The sequence below is a fragment of the Schistocerca serialis genome, chromosome 9, assembly GCF_023864345.2.
Source record: "Schistocerca serialis cubense isolate TAMUIC-IGC-003099 chromosome 9, iqSchSeri2.2, whole genome shotgun sequence".
Taxonomy (NCBI): Eukaryota; Metazoa; Arthropoda; class Insecta; order Orthoptera; family Acrididae; genus Schistocerca; species Schistocerca serialis.
This window is the reverse complement of record NC_064646.1, coordinates 479,422,248-479,439,241: the sequence shown is the minus strand read 5'-3', so window position 1 is coordinate 479,439,241 and position 16,994 is coordinate 479,422,248. Positions and strand designations below refer to the sequence as shown.

The 16,994-nt window shown below is 44.8% G+C and overlaps 1 protein-coding gene across 2 annotated transcripts in view; it reads left to right on the top strand.

The window, feature by feature from the left end:
* The window catches only part of LOC126418925 (uncharacterized), a 119,795-nt gene that overhangs the window by 31,023 nt on the left and 71,778 nt on the right, over nt 1–16,994 (top strand). For both annotated transcript variants that reach the window (XM_050085952.1, XM_050085951.1), the window contains exons 2-3: nt 8,615–8,795; nt 13,189–13,227. In XM_050085952.1, the coding sequence (XP_049941909.1) occupies nt 8,615–8,795; nt 13,189–13,227 (220 nt within the window). The remainder of the gene's footprint in view (nt 1–8,614; nt 8,796–13,188; nt 13,228–16,994) is intronic.

Genomic DNA, 16,994 nt, shown 5'->3' with positions numbered 1-16,994 from the left:
GGACATACCAGTTTCCAGTGAATGATCGTTTCGTTTGGACCAGAGGACCCAGTCTATTCCATGTAAACCTATCGTACGCCGCTACAGAGCCACCAGCAGCTGGCACAGTGCCTCGTTGACAAACTGGGTCGATAGCTTCGTGGGGTCTGCGCCGCGCTCAAACGCTACCATCAGCTCTTAGCAAATAAAATCGGGGCTCATCTGACCAGACTACTGTTTTGCTGTCGTCTAGCGTCCAGCCGATATGGTCACGTGCTAAGGAGAGGCGCTGCAGGCCATGTCGCGCTGTCAGCTAAGGCACTCGCGTCAGTCATCTGCTGCCATAGCCCAGTAACGCCAAATGTCGCCGCTCTATCCTAACAGATACGTTTGTCGTACGTCCCACGTTGCTTTCTTCAGCTGTTTCACGCAGTGTCGTTTGTCTGTTTGCTCTAAAACTCTACGCAAACGCCGTTGCTCTCGGTCGTTAAGTGAACGTCGTCGGGCACTGTGTTGTCCGTGGTGAGAGTTAATGCCTGAACTTTGTCATTCTCAGCACACCCTTGACACTGTGGATCTTGGAATGTTGGGTTTCCCTAACGATTTCCGAAATGGAATGCCCCATACATCTAGCTTCAACTACCATTTCGCCTTCAAAAGTCTGTTAATTCCCGTAGTGAGGCGATAATCGCCGGAAACCTTTTCATATGAGTCACCAGAGATCAAATGATAGCCGGCCGGAGTGGCCGTGCGGTTCTAGGCGCTACAGTCTGGAGCCGAGCGACCGCTACGGTTGCAGGTTCGAATCCTCCCTCGGGCATGGATGTGTGTGATGTCCTTAGGTTAGTTAGGTTTAAGTAGTTCTAAGTTCTAGGCGACTGATGACCTTAGAAGTTAAGTCGCGTAGTGCTCAGAGCCATTTCAACCACTTAGCCAACAAATGACACCTTCATCAATGCACTGCCCTCGCATACCTTCTGTACGCGATACAAGCGACATCTGTATACGTGCAATCGCTATCCCACAAGTTTTGCCACCTCAGTGTAGTTTGCAGTAGTTTTGAAGAGAGAATAGTCTTGCACATATATGACTAGCGTTGACCCGTCAGGGTAGCCGAGAGTGCTAATGCGCTGGTTTCTGGACTTGGGTAGGCGTGCCGGCCCCAAATCGAATCCACCCAGTGGATTAACGACGAGGACCGGTATGCTGGCCAGCCTGGATGTGGTTTTTAGGCGGTTTTCCGCATCTTGCTAGGTTAGTACCGGGCTGGTCCCCACGTTCCGCCTCAGTTACACGACTCACAGACATTTGAACACCTTCGCACTATTTCATGGATTACACTAGACGTAGACAGCTGGGGTACACTACATCCGTCCCAGGGGGTTCGGGGTGACGGCAGGAATGGCATCCGGCCATCCTCTGCAACTAACACTGCCAAATCTGTAATAACACGGCCGGCCCTGCTTTGGGGCGGCACAAGGCCCAGAGAAAGAAAGAAAGAAATATACGATTAGCATTGAGACCTGTATGAAACCAGTCTTTGGACTGAAGACATCAGTAACAATTACAGGCTGCCTCACGTTTCGGTGGCAACCGTGGCTTTGCAAAAATCTGTGAGGTACTAAGACAGAGACGTGTGTGTGGGCTTGAAGAGCCATGCTCACAACGTGGCCGCCGCTGTAGCACACGACTACAGTGGCACAATACCGGAAGCGATGCGACAACCGCGTGGAAGAGTTGCCAAGGTGACCGACTTGCCGTTTCCTTCTTGATAGAATTGTTTTTTCGTCCTTGAGACTTAGGCATGATGCGTCTCGTTGTTGGAGGACATTCAAGAAGGCGTTGTGACCTCCGTTACATACGACAGGAACTGGAGGTGTTCCCGGCTGTTACTTTTGTCATGTGTTGCCCATAAACATGAGTCCCCATTTAGCTCGATGACCACAAATAACTTTTCTCAACACAAGAAAAGCAAAAAAAAAAAAAAGCATCGAAAAACGTTCGCCGGCCGGTGTGGCCAAGCGGTTAAAGGCGCTACAGTCTGGAACCGCGTGGCCGCTACGGTCGCAGGTTCGAATCCTGCCTCGGGCATGGATGTGTGTGATGTCCTTAGGTTAGTTAGGTTTAAGTAGTTCTAAGTTCTAGGGGACTGATGACCTTAGAAGTTAAGTCCCATAGTGCTCAGAGCCATTTTGAAAAACGTTCTTCAGCTACCAGGGCGTTATTAACCATCGTTTTCCTTTCTTGTAATCGTGTCCGTTTCCAAAATATGATCAGCAATACGTCTCTTTTAAATAGTACCTTATACTTTTTATTCGCTAATCCACTTCCGCCCCGGAAGATATGTTCAAAAACGTAAAAATGTCGATATAAAAGACATAACACGGCATAGATTATTAACACCTCTGTACTCGCACGCAGTGTAAATACCCGGGGTAATGCACGAGGGACATTTCATAAGTAATGTAAGCTGTTTTTTTATTTACGCGTTTATTTTTATAACGTCTCTTTTCAGTCCTCCAATATGGCTCGGGTAACGATGCTAGGATGCTCTTCCACAGAAAAGATAACGACGACCACGCATAGGTTTTTTTCAACTTCGGGAATGAGTCGAAGTCTGGTGGACCTATGTCCGGGCCCCAGTGAGAATGCGGCAATACTTTTCATCCGTGTTAGCACAGTTTTTGGGCTACAACACCACCGACATGCGGGTGAGCACCGTCGTGGACAATCAGTGGCTCAAGCTCGAGCAACTGAGGCCGGGTTTTGTGCATTTTCTGCGCAGGCTTTTGAGTGAAGTTTCGATACTACACTGCTGTGGAACTTGTTCCACGTGGGAATCTGTCATGATGATCATAAACAAAAATCATTTGCCTGAGCTTTGACTGAGCAGGCCGAAATTATTTTGGGCGTGGAGATTTGAAGCTCTCCACTCATTTCGCGTTCAAAGTCCGTTTATTGCAGTGATGCGGCCACAATCATCTACATCTACGTCTACATGCATACTCTGCTAATCACATTCCACTGCCTTCATAATACTTCTCTACTATTCCAATCTCGTATAGTGCGCGGAAAAAGCGAATAGCTATGCCTTTCCGTGCGAGCTCTGATTTTTCTTGCCGGCCGCGGTGGTCTCGCGGTTCTAGGCGCGCAGTCCGGAACCGTGGGACTGCTACGGTCGCAGGTTCGAATCCTGCCTCGGGCGTGGATGTGTGTGATGTCCTTAGGTTAGTTAGGTTTAAGTAGTTCTAAGTTCCAGGGGACTGATAACCACAGCAGTTGAGTCCCATAGTGCTCAGAGCCATTTGAACCATTTTTTGATTTTTCTTATTTTGTTATGATGGCTGTTTCTCCCTATGTAGGTCGGCGTCAGCGAAATATTCTCGCATTCAGAGGAGAAAATTGGTCATTGGAATGACGTGAGAAGATTTCTCCGTAACGAAAAACGCCTTTGTTTTAATGACGTCCACACCAAATCCTGTATCAACATCACTGACACTCTCCCCCCTTTTTTGCAATAATACAAAACGTATTGCTATTCTTTGAACTTTCTCGCTCTATTCCGTCAATCCTGTCTGGTAAGGATCCCACACCGCGCAGCAGTATTCTGAAAGAGGACGGACAAGAGCAGTGTACGCAGTCTCTTTAGTAGATCTGTTACATTTTCTGAGTGTCCTACCAATAAAACGCAATCTTTGATTACTACGTGTTCCTTCCAGTTTAAGTTCTTCGTAATTGTAATTTCTAGGTATTTAGTTGAATTTATGGGCTTTGGATATATATATATATATATATATATATATATATATATATATATATGTGTGTGTGTGTGTGTGTGTGTTCTGGCCGTCCAGTATAAATACTAGTAGCTGGATATGAACTTGCTATCATTCAGTTCACGGTTCACAACTATCGACAACTGCATGCCTTTCACTTGATAGCAACGTGTTAGGTATATATTAGAGAATTTATACACATGTCTGACACCTGTAGCCAAAGATTTCATTTTTTGATATTTAACTGTAAAAATTTCCGCTAAAAACGACGCGCTTTTGACATATCGTCAGTGCGCTGTACCACTGAAACGGGATACATTCATAGGAGGCAAGTCGTCAAAAGCCTCAAATACGAGAAGCATTTAACTGCCGATACATAGTTTGGCATCATTTTGTCGTAACAAATTGTACCAAACACGAGGAGTTTTCGAGAGACCGCGAATGTACTGTTGCTTTCAAACACCTTATATTCATAGAACCTACATTACCGTATAAAAATCACCAACTAAGTATTCAACTAAATTTCACTTAATCCAAAATGGCGTGTCCTCTGTTCTACCTGTGATACATTTTATTGGCCACATTCCTGTCCATTTGGCAGATTCTTCCTTTCACCAAATGAAACTATATGGTTTCAGAAACCTTTTCAAGGCTCCAATATTTATAACATATATATGCAGGCTGAAGCGATGAATGAAAATTTGTACCGAGTCTAGTTTTCAAACCCATGTCACCTATTCTCTAAACAGATGTGCTGACCACTACACCAGGGTGGCACAGTGGCTTTGCCAAAATTCTTGGCTACCATAGCTCGCCTCCGTCCTCAGTCGTAATTCCCATTCACGCGTCAACCCACTCGGCACTCCCTCTAAACTAGGACAACACTGCAGAGGCTTCGATACGAATTTTCATTCGTCGCTTCAGTCTGCGTATACAAGGTGGTCCATCGATCGTGACCGGGCCAAATATCTCACGAAATAAGGGTCAAACGAAAAAACTACAAAGAACGAAACTTGTCTAGCTTGAAGGGGGAAACCAGATGGCGCTATGGTTGGTCCGCTGGATAGCGCTGCCATAGGTCAAACGGATATCAACTGCGTTTTTTTAAAAATAGGAACCCCCATTCGTGCAGTACGCAAAGAAATATGAATGTTTTATTTGGACCACTTTTTTCGCTTTGTGATAGATGGCGCTGTAGTAGTCACAAACATATGGCCCACAATTTTAGACGAAGAGTTGGTAACAGGTAGGTTTTTTAAATTAAAATACAGAACGTAGGTACATTTGAACATTTTATTTCGGTTGTTCTAATGTGATACGTGTACCGTTGTGAACTTATCATTTCTGAGAACGCATGCTGTTACAGCCTGATTATCTGTAAATACCACATTAATGCAATAAATGCTCAAAATGTTGTCCGTCAACCTCAGTGCATTTGGCAATACGTGTAACGACATTCCTCTCAATAGCGAGTAGCTCGCTTTCCGTAATGTTCGCACATGCATTGACAATGCGCTGACGCATGTAGTCAGGCGTTATCGTTGGATCACGAGAGCAAATATCCTTCAACTTTCCCCACAGAAAGAAATCTGGGGACGTCAGATCCGATGAACATGCGGGCCAGTGCCGGCCGGTGTGGCCGTGCGGTTAAAGGCGCTTCAGTCTGGAACCGCGTGACCGCTACGGTCGCAGGTTCGAATCCAGCCTCGGGCATGGATGTGTGTGATGTCCTTAGGTTCGTTAGAATTAATTAGTTCTAAGTTCTAGAAGACTGATGACCTCAGAAGTTAAGTCGCATAGTGCTCAGAGGCGTTTGAACCATTTGAACCATGCTTAGACGACAAATCCTCCTGTCATGAAATATGCTATTCAATACCGCTTTGTGCCGGGCATCCATCACGTTGGAAGTACATCGCCATTCTGTCAACCAGTGACACATATTGTAGTAACATCGGCAGAACATTACGTAGGAAATCAGCATATATTGCACCATTTAGATTGCCATCTATAAAATGGGGACCAATTATCCTTCCTCCCATAATGCCGCACCATACATTAACCCGCCAAGGTCGCTGATGTTCCACGTGTCACATCCATCATGGATTTTCCGTTGCCCAATAGTGCATATTGTGCCGGTTTACGTTACCGCTGTAGGTGAATGACGCTTCGTTGTTAAATAGAAAGCGTGCAAAAAATCTGTCATCGTCCCGTAATTTCTCTTGTGGCAGAACTGTACACGACGTTAAAAGTCGTCGCCATGCAATTCCTGGTGCATAGAAATATGGTACGGGTGCAATCGATGTTGATGTAACATTCTCAACACCGACGTTTTTCAGATTCCCGATTCTCGCGCAATTTGCCTGCTACTGATTTGCGTAGTAGCCGCGACATCAGCTAAAACACCTACTTGGGCATCATCATTTGTTGCAGGTCGTGGTTGACGTTTCACATGTGGCCGAATACTTCCTGTTTCCTTAAATAACGCAAATATCCGGCGAACGCTCCGTACACTTTGATGATGTCGTCCAGGATACCGAGCAGCATACATAGCACACACCCGTTGGGCGTTTTCATCACAATAGCCATACATCAACACGATATCGACATTTTCCGCATCTGGTAAACGTTCCATTTGAACACGGGTAATGTATCGCGGAACAAATACCGTCCGCACTGGCAGAATGTTACGTGATACCACGTACTAATACGTTTGTGACTATTACAGCGCCATCTATCACAAAGCGAAAAAAGTGGTCCAACTAAAACATTTATATTTCTTTACGTACTACACGAATATGTAATAAAAATGGGGGTTCCCATTTAAAAAAACGCAGTTGATTTAATTGTAACACCCCACCCGTCACTTATCTAGTTTTGGTGTGTGTTCACCCCAGGTAATTGGCTAACACATCAACAGAGAGTGCAAAACTGCGGCAATGTCGGATAATGCAAAGAAAGTAATAAGGCCCTGTGACTTCTGATTGAACTGCGGTGGCAGTGTTGACATTAATTGGTTCAGAATTGAGCCCTTTTAATTAAAAAGGGGTGCACATTGATGTTATATTCAGCTATTGTGACACCAGATGCAAATGTTGAACATAAAATTAATTAAGAAAGTGATTTGGGATTTCAACTACTTGATTGGAAACAGATGCAGTCGATTAGCACAGATTTATTTTAACTCACGACCTTCAATGATCACATTACATGACTCTCCTAACAGGCAGTGGTAATAAATTGCGTTTGCGTGGAGTAAAGCGCGATAAAGCAAAAGTAATTCCTATCGACTGACCCAGGCGTAATGCGAAGTGCGAGAAGAATTCTACAATACACGGCCCATGAAACCCTCGTGGAAACTTTGCCGACGTGATCCAGCAAATTAATCAGTGGCCGGAGCGGGCGCAATATCACCGAATACAGCGTGGCGGAGCGGCGTCGTTGTGAGGACGTCGGCCGACCTCGTGGTGCTGCAAGGCTGCGCTCGTCTATTCACTCATAGCTATCTTGCTCAGTACATAGCTGAACCAAAACTTCCCATCTCCAAGCTCAATCGTTCCATTTGCTAAGTCCTAAACTGCAGAGATGCTCACTCTTTCTCAGGCAAGCTGAGTGAAGAACGCCACGTCCGCACTCTAGGCAAGCTGGGAACGAAAGACCTCTATGGGGACTTCCCCCAGTCCACTCTTCGCCTCGGTTTCCCCTCCAGTAAAATCACTTACGCCAATTGCAGCGCAAGTCGCGTTAATTATGCGTCGCTTCCCAGCGCCGACCAATGCCTGCTCTGGGAAGTGAGCAAATTCCCACAAAATTTCCCTTCCTCTCAACTTCTTCTATTAGCTCCTCCCAGGCCACCCATCAAGGTTAGCGTCTGCACAAAACACAAATTTTTCCGGAATTCTGACTCCCAGGAGAGTACCTCAAATTCCTCGGTCCTACGTTCCCATTGGAGGCCGGCGTATTTCATTCTGTCGCTCTTCACCTGATTTACTTCAGACTCTGCAGACCGTGAATTCAGCGTGAAGTTGCTATAGCCACGAATACGCATATTTTGACCTCTGTTGACCGCTCCACCGTAACTTTGCGCGGCTTTCTCGCATGTTTCCCTGAAAACGGGACGACGGACATTTATCAACAGGCGTACAAGTTCTCCGTCTGTTTCCCGGTACACCAGCATGGGGTCTGGGTCAACCACCCATGCTGTCACTCATCTTAAGGCGGCTGGAGGCCACGCCGCGTTACTGCTTTCTCAGAACTTGAGCCGCCCTAAGCTGCCTATTGTCGCTTCCCTTCGCCTTTCCCCAGCCGGCCACGGTCAACTCTAAATACTTCCCTGGGGTAAACTAGCGACCAGTAAATCGACTCGTTTCCACAAAGTTTTCATGTCGTGTGAATTACTTTAAAACCATCACCCGACATTATTTAATTCGATACGTCCGTACTATACCCTCTACAAGATGCATTGTGCCCTGTCAGTCATTTTGTTCAGCCCTACTGTTCGCTCAACGTGAGTTAGGTGATCTTTAATGACTTCATGTAAGGGGCATAGTTCTTGCCATCTTACATAAAATCCGTTTGAGCAATGTCAGGGCCATCTAGCGGGCCAACCATAGCGCCATCTGGTTTCCCCCTTCAAGCTAGACGAGTTTCGTTCTTTGTAGTTTTTTCGTTTGATGCTTATTTCGTGAGATATTTCGCCCGGTCACTATCAATGGACCACCCTATATACACCTTCCTTTCACGCTCGGAATGTGTAATTACCCACTGTGAGGTCGCCAGACACGGCCAGTTCCTCGTCGGCGAACGCGATCACGTCCGGTGAGAGGACGCCTGGCTCACTCTGCTGTCTCGCTCTGCGGCAGACGTGCGGCGCCCTGGCGGCGGCGGTGCTGGTGTTGTGGCGCGGCCCGGGGGCGGCCGCCTCCTCGCCGTGGCGGCCCGTCGCAGGTCTGCTGTCCGGCGTGGCGGGGGCGGCGGACAGCGGCGCGGAGGCGGCGCTGGGCGTCGTGGGCGGCGTCGGCCGCGGCCTCGCCGGCGGAGTCGGTGAGTGGCGGCGGCGCGACCTCTGACCCAGCCGCGCGGCAGCTGCGTCTCAAAATAACACTGTGTGCACAAGTAAAGTAAGAAATGTATCAAACAAGTGTTGCCCACCTGCACCTACTAGTAGCTTTGTTCGTTATGAAGATGTGAACAGCAGTACCCATTTTTAAATAGCAACCTATATTCTTCATTCGGTAATCCACTTCCCCTTCTCAAAACCTTTTCAAAAGCGTATTACACTGTACCATTCGAACAAACATGACAGTAAAAGCGTAACGCAGATGTACACTACTGGCCATTAAAATTGCTATACCAAGAAGAAATGCAGATGATAAGCCGGTGTTCATTGGACAAATATGTTATACTAGAACTGACATGTGATTACATTTTTCACGCAATTTGGGTGCACAGATCCTGACAAATCAGTACCCAGAACACCCCTGGGCATTGAGTCAAACAGAGGTTGGATGGAGTGTACAGGTACAGCTGCCCATGCAGCTTCAACCCGATACCACAGTTCATCAAGAGTAGTGACTAGCGTATTGTGACCAGCCAGTTGCTCGGCTACCATTGACCAGACGTTTTCAATTGGTGAGAGATCTGGAGAATGTGCTGGCCAGGGCAGCAGTCTAACATTTTCTGTATCCAGAAAGGCCCGTACAGGACCTGCAACATGCGGTCGTGCATTATCCTACTGAAATGCAGGTTTCGCAGGGATCGAATGAAGGGTGGAGCCACGGGTCGTAACACATCTGAAATGTAACGTCCAGTGTTCAAATTGCCATCAATGCGAACAAGACGTGTAATCAATGGCACCCCATACCATCAAACCGGGTCATACGCCAGTATGGCGATGACGAATGCACGCTTCCAATGCGCGTTCACCGCGATGTCGCCAAACACGTTTTGCCATTCGTGCACCCAGGTTCGTCGCTGAGTACACCATTGCGGGCGCTCCTGTCTGTGATGCGGCGTCAAGGGTTGCCGCAGCCATGGTCTCCGAGCTGATTTTCCATGCTGCTGCAAACGTCGTCGAACTGTTCGTGCAGATGGTTGTTGTCTTGCAAACGTCCCCATCTGTTGACTCAGGGATCGAGACGTGGCTGCACGATCCGTTACAGCCATGCGGATAATGCCTGTCATCTCGACTGCTAGCGATACGAGGCCGTTGGGATCCAGCACGGCGTTCCGTATTACCATCCAGAACCCACCGATTCCATATTCAGCTAACAGTCATTGGATCTCAACCAACGCGAGCAGCAATGTTGCGATGCGATAAACCGCAATGGCGATAGGCTACAATCCGACCTGTATCAAAGTCGGAAACGTGATGGTACGCATTTCTCCTCCTTTCACTAGGCGACGCCGGTCAACTGATGTTTGTGTATGAGAAATCGGTTGGAAACTTTCCTCATGTCAAGACGTTGTAGGTGTCGCCACCGCCGCCAACCTTGTGTGAATGCTCTGAAAAGCTAATTATTTGCATATCGCAGCATCTTCTTCCTGTCAGTTAAATTTCGCGTCTGTATCACGTTATCTTCGTGGTGTAGCAATTTTAATGGCCAGTAGTGTATACAGCCGGTGGATCTGTGGTGCCAGGGCATGCAGTGCGGTGCCAGTCAAGTAGCTGAAATTCTAAACTGCTCTATTAGTGATCCCTGCCGTGGTTCAGTGCGGGAAACAGCAACATGGCTGAGGCTCCTAGCCGCTCCCTGTGTTCTGTCCTGTCGCCCTGCAGTGGCGTCAGAGCACAGCGTCGGCTGGGCTGCTCGCTCCTCGCGACGCATGTGGTCTCGGCCAGCCGCGGCTGCGCGTGTTGCGGTACAGTTCACGCACCCTGCGCTGTCCTGAGTGCGGAAGGCAGCCAACGTGACGGCACTGACCCACTGCTCACGTCGAAAGCTGGCAAGCTGCCTCCCGGGGCCAGTAGTGGCTTCTGGTCCCGCGGTTTCAGGACGGACTGCCCCGACGCAGAACGGCGAACAGTGGTATACAAGCAGCGCTGCACACGGCGCCGGAGCGTCCCAATTCGATGGCGATAGAGCTGAAGTGACTTGCTTCGGCTCTGCTGTGCCTTGTGGCATAAACAATTTGGCGGCCACAGAAGTGAAAAGGCTTCTGCCCTTTTCCACTTAGGTACTGCTGTGTCAACTGTTTCCACACCTCACCAGGCTGGCTCGGTACGTTGCGACGGCTGTTGTCATAATTTGTAAGCCATAACATCTGCACTGGTGCTGTTGCAGACCACTTCTTACCTTGTGCTTTTCTGCCAAATATGGATGTTGCGCTATAGTTAATGTCCTTTTACCATCCTTGAACCTTTTTTTCCTTCCATCATTGCTTCTTCATTGCACAGGTTAAACAAAAGGAATGAAACAAATATATGAAACTTCCTGGCAGATTAAAACTGTGTGCCGGACCGAGACTCGAACTCGGGACCTTTGCCTTACGCGGGCAAGTGCTACCAACTGAGCTACCCAACCACGACTCACGCCCTGTCCTCGCAGCTTTGCTTCTGCCAGAAACTTTACAGAAGCTCTCCTGCGAACCATGCAGAACTAGCACTCCTGAAAGAAAGGATATTGCGGAGACATGGCTTAGCCACAGCCCGGGGGATGTTTTCCCGCGAACGGCAAAGGTCCCGAGTTCGAGTCTCGGTCTGGCACACAGTTTTAATCTGTCAGGAAGTTTCATATCCACGCACACTCCGCTGCAGAGTGAAAATCTCATTCTGGAAACATCCCCGAGGCTGTGGCTAAGTCATGTCTCCGCAATATCCTTTCTTTCAGGAGTGGTTCGCAGGAGAGCTTCTGTAAAGTTTGGAAGGTAGGAGACGAGGTACTGGCAGAAGTAAAGCTGCGAGGACGGGCCGTGAGTCGTGCTTGGTTAGCTTAGTTGGTAGCACTGGCCCGCGTAAGGCAAAGGTCCCGAGCTCGAGTCTCGCTCCGGCACACAGTTTTAATCTGCCAGAAAGTTTCGTATCAGCGCACACTCCGCCGCAAAGTGAAAATCTCATTTAATGAATATATGTCTTATACATTTTATAATCTGAATACGTTATTGTTCTTCTTCCATTGTTATTATTTTCTCTTGATTCTTGCACATTTTGTACAATTTCCCCTATACCATGTACCTATTTTCCTGGTTATTTCCCATATTTTGTACCATGTTACATAATCGAACGCTTGTTATAGGTCGAGAAAGTTTATATGTCTCGATTTTACTCAATCCTGCTTCCACTATCGAGCGCCACATCAGAACTGCCTGACTGATGGCATCTAACGGTTCGCCAGTTTTCTTTTCCTTGCTTCTGTACATTATTCTTGTCAGAAACTTGGATGCACTAGCTCTATTAACTCTTGCATTTACCTGTCCTTGATAGTGATGATACGGGACAAAATCGCTGACATACGTGACCTTGACAAGAACGCATTGCTGTCGCTGGCACAACTGTTTCTGAGCACAACGTTTAACGTGCTGTTCTGCACCAGACGATACTACAAACATTGTAGTGAGCAATGGATCGCATAGATTGGACCGTGGATCACTTGAACGTGTCGCCTGTTCAGACGAATGACATTTCTTGTAACACATCAGGTTAATGTTCATGTCCAAACTGCCATTCAGGCGATCAACCGCTTCATACTAGCGACACAAATGCAGGCCGGCTGAAGCACTAATATGCCGTGGATGAAATCCACCTGAAATTCTAGGGGCTCCGCGATAGTACTCGAAGAAACCATGACTACCGTGGATTAAGTGAACATTACTGCGGACCTTCTTTTCGTCTTCCGCGACGGCGATGGTCCCTTCCGGTAGGGTAACTGACCCTGTCACAAGACGAGGAACATGCTACAGTGGTTCCAGGGGAGTCATACTGGACTCATGTTGACGTTTTGGCCACAAAACGTGTGTAATCTGAACCCGAAGGATCACAAACTGGAAGATATCAGGTTCCAGTTCTCCATGCGCGAGCGACTGGCCATAAATTCGGGAATTACGTGACATGTACATAGACATGTGGCGCTATATATTACCAAGTACCCACCCTGTCAGGATCTTGTCGAATTCAAGCCAAGCAGAATCGCTGTTGCATCGCATTCCATAAGCTGAGGACCTCGCTATTGTGAAGGCAGCCACAAAGCTCTCGCTCATCCATGTATATTGAATGTATATTGAACAATACAAGAAGATGCTTTTCGCAATTCACATTCTAACTTCACACATTTGCAATTTCCGGCTCTTTGCAGTAAATGTGCAGCATGTCAGGAATGCAGAAACAGCTTTCAGCTAAAATGACCAGCTACGACAATTTTTTTGTTTCATAGACACCACACGCAAATGCTTGATAGGACGTCTTTATATCAGTGTAACTAACATATTTTGCCTTTTTCAGGTGAAGTCCAAGGAGTTGGAAGGAAGTTAGTGAAAGGAGGTAAGAAATGAGCCGTCTGCCTAATTTGTCTCTGCTTTTCGTCTTAGCTGTCTAATTCTATGCTACTACATGATCCCATTGAGTAAAGTAAGTACGCAGTAGTGTGTAATCAAGAGAACAAGGACGGACAGTAACATTCCAAATTTTTACGAATCAGATACTAAATACTCTCCTTATAAAAATCAAAGTTTCGATTCTCAACGAAAGCAATGATTTGTATCTGCAAGCAGGATTCACTTAGGCCTACTACTAATTTTGCAGCTTCACTTTTAAAATCCTTAAACGTAATTTCAACTGTTTCACTGATGTCCCGAAACTGCCTTAGCGAATTTCCGCTAGGTCTGTAATCATAAGAGTGAGGAAGATTTCTTACAGCAGCATTAAAAGTTCTTTACAACTCTGCACTACTGTATTGCGGGCACATAAATGATCTCTTTTGTAACTACACCGAGTAACTTAGAACTGTAGGAGATCTTTGCCAATATCATGATGTCTGCACTATCTTTTGCTTACCTTAGTCATTATTCGGCGTAGCAAAATTATCTCCTCACTTCTTATTTTCCTTGACTGTAATTGCGACATTTGTGTGGAAAGAAACTGCATCTACAAAACGTGAGAGATCCTTTAACGGTGTTCATTTACTGTTTTGATACATCCCTGTCAAAAAAGTTTTATCGGCGGAAAACACTAGATAGATATAGTTGGTAGAGCAACTGTTGTTCACGAACACTGCTACATGATGACAACGTTTCTTTTGATAAGTAGAACGGAGACACATCCATGCAAACCGCCGCTAACTATACGATTTCAGAGCAGAAAAATCATGTACGGTGATAAAACAGAAAGGTTTCACTATTCCGTTACAAGAAGTTTATAAGAGGAACAATACAAGTTAGTTAAGTACTTGCAAGAATGACATAGATGCATTTGTCTACTTGGCAGTGTTTTATATCACACACATTAAGAAAATAAATGCCCCAGCCTGTCTTTCCAAGTAGATAACACGCTGTCGTGGTTCAGAAATTACATGTTGTTGTTCTGGTTTTCAGTCCAAAGACAGGTTTGATGCAGGTGTCCATGTTACTGTATCCTCTGCAACCCTCTTTGTCTGTGTAACTACTGCGATCTGCATCCACTTGAAGCTGATTGCTATACTGAAGCCTTCGTCTCGATCTACCATTTTTAGCACCCACATTTCCATCCATAACTAAACAGACTCATGTCTCAGAAAGTGGTTATGAACTGATCTGTTGTTTTACTCAATTTGTGCCATAAATTCATTTTTCCCGACTTTGATTCAGAACCTCCTCATTATTTATTCGAGCTACCCATCTAATCTTCAGCATTCTTCTGCAGCACCATACTTCAAACATTTTTACACTCTTCTTGCACATACTGTTGATCGTCTATCCTTCACTCATGTACTTGGCAACGTTCCAGATAAATACCTCCAGAAAAGATTTCCTACCATTTGTATTTGTGTTCACTGTTAACAAATTCTTCTTTTTCAGAAATTCTTTTCTTGATACGGTCAGTTTACATTTTATATCCTCTTTGTGTCGGCCATCATCAATTATTTTGCTATCCAAATAATAAATTTCACCTACTACTTTTAATGACTCCTTTCCATTCTCCTGCTCTCAGCTATATCTGATCAAGTTCTGCTATGTATCGTTATCCTTGTTTTATAGGTACCTCTTGTCTTGATTGTGTATACAAGTGATTTCTTCTTATTGAACGTTTCTTTCCACTTCTCTCTCTCCTCTCCCCTCTCTTTCTCTCGACACCTGCATCTGTTCAAGACTGTTTTTCTTTTTTTTTTTGTCAGAATGTTGAATGTGGGTCAGGGAGCGAGTGAAGGATGGGGTTCTAAGTGATCCAACGGTTGGATTTTTGTTTAGAGGTTGTTTGGAGGGAGTAAGGGAAGAGTAAAGGGAAAAGGAATGTGTGCCATTATTCTGATGATCGTCTGCCAGTTTGTTCTGTACTGTTTTTTTTTCTGTTAATTTGAATGGCGAGTTGGGTTGTTTATTGTCTTCTCTTGGTTTTTTAAAATTCTTTTTTGCTTTAATTTTGTGCTCATGATAATTTTCGTATAAGAATATTTATTATTGTTTATTCTGATTATTTTCATATCTTCCTCCCTAGAAATTAGCTTGTCATTGTGTTACCTGGCTTGCTCTACTAATGTTCTGTGTTAGTCCCATAGTTGCAAGCTCTCATACGTTCTTTGTATTGGATATATAATGTCATACCTGTTTGTCATGTGTATCTCTCATCATATTTGTTACATTGTAATTGATATACAAGTGCTTCCTGGTATATATGTTAAGTCTTCTGTTAGTTTTAACCTAATATCAACACCATGTTGATATGAACACCATCTTCTGAACACCATGTTTATGCACTATTTTTTGAAAATTTTGATGATTTTATGTGTGAGTTTCTCCTTTTACGGTACTGTGTCCCATCTTGTCTGTGTTTTGTTGTTGCCAAGTTAATACATTTCGTGTATTTCGTTCAGCGATGCGAAACAGCATATATTCTGGGGTTACTCATCTTTAAAAAAGTTCTCAGTCCTGAAAAATGTACAATAAAAATAGTATACATTGCTCACCCATAGTCATTTTGTAGACATGTGTTTCAGAAATCAGGCATTTTGACTACTGATTCACAGTATCTTTATTCTTTCTCGAATTTTGTTATAAATAACACACTTAGGTTCAAAAAGAAGAATAATGTGCATAACTGCAATACAGAAGATAAAAATGATATCAGTTAGTCCATATTGAGATTGGTCTTAAGACTGGCTTTATCCCAGAAGGGGTGCACAGTGTTGGTACCAAAATTTTATCGCCTACCCAGTGATATGAAATGTCTTACAGACAGAATAGTTAAATTTGAAAACAAGGTAAAAAATTTCTCCTTGTCAAATCCTTGTATTCCATAGGAAAATTTCTGCTTAAGGAATATTTAAAAAGTAGGAGGGAAGACTTACTGACACCAGAAAAAAGTAAATATATAAATAAATAAATAGTGAGCAACTAGCAATATTTACATACCAATGTAAAATTACTGAATTCATATCATTATGATTACTCACACAAATAATTCATGGAGCATGAAACTAACTGTTCTGCATATTCTGGGCCATTGTTACAGTGTTTAGTGCATTTCTTTCTGTTGGGTTGCATTGTGTTGCTATTTTTACTCTCTTAAATTTATTTCTCGTTGTAGTCATTACCACAAATCATTTTACATACTTTGTAAGTATGGTGCAGTGAGCAATGTGTTAGCATGAGATATTGTTCATAGTTAGAGGCTTTAGGGCAAGGCCCCCCAACAGGTATATTAGGATATATTTTTCAGTGCTGTAATAAGGAAGTTAAACAATCAGGAAACATTTTGCAAAGTCTGCACGTAGATTTAAATTATGACAGTCACAGTTTTTAGAACTGTTGATATCAAGTCATATTTTTGAAGGCTGCTCCACTAAGTCAGATTTAGCTCCATGTAGCACAGGTTTGAGGTAGGGGTTTCTATGGAGTACAACTAAAGTGTAAAAACAACTGATCTGGAGAAAGTTGTACCAATCTCCATATGATTTTTCACATTCCACTGGTTACAACAAAGAAGAAACATTCGCTGAATCTCCCATTTCAAATGCTTGTCACTCTCTATCTATTATGCTTTAATACCTCATTAATATTAATGTTTCGCTGGTCTGAATGATGCTTTTTTGTTCTGGGCACTTGCAATTCTATTAA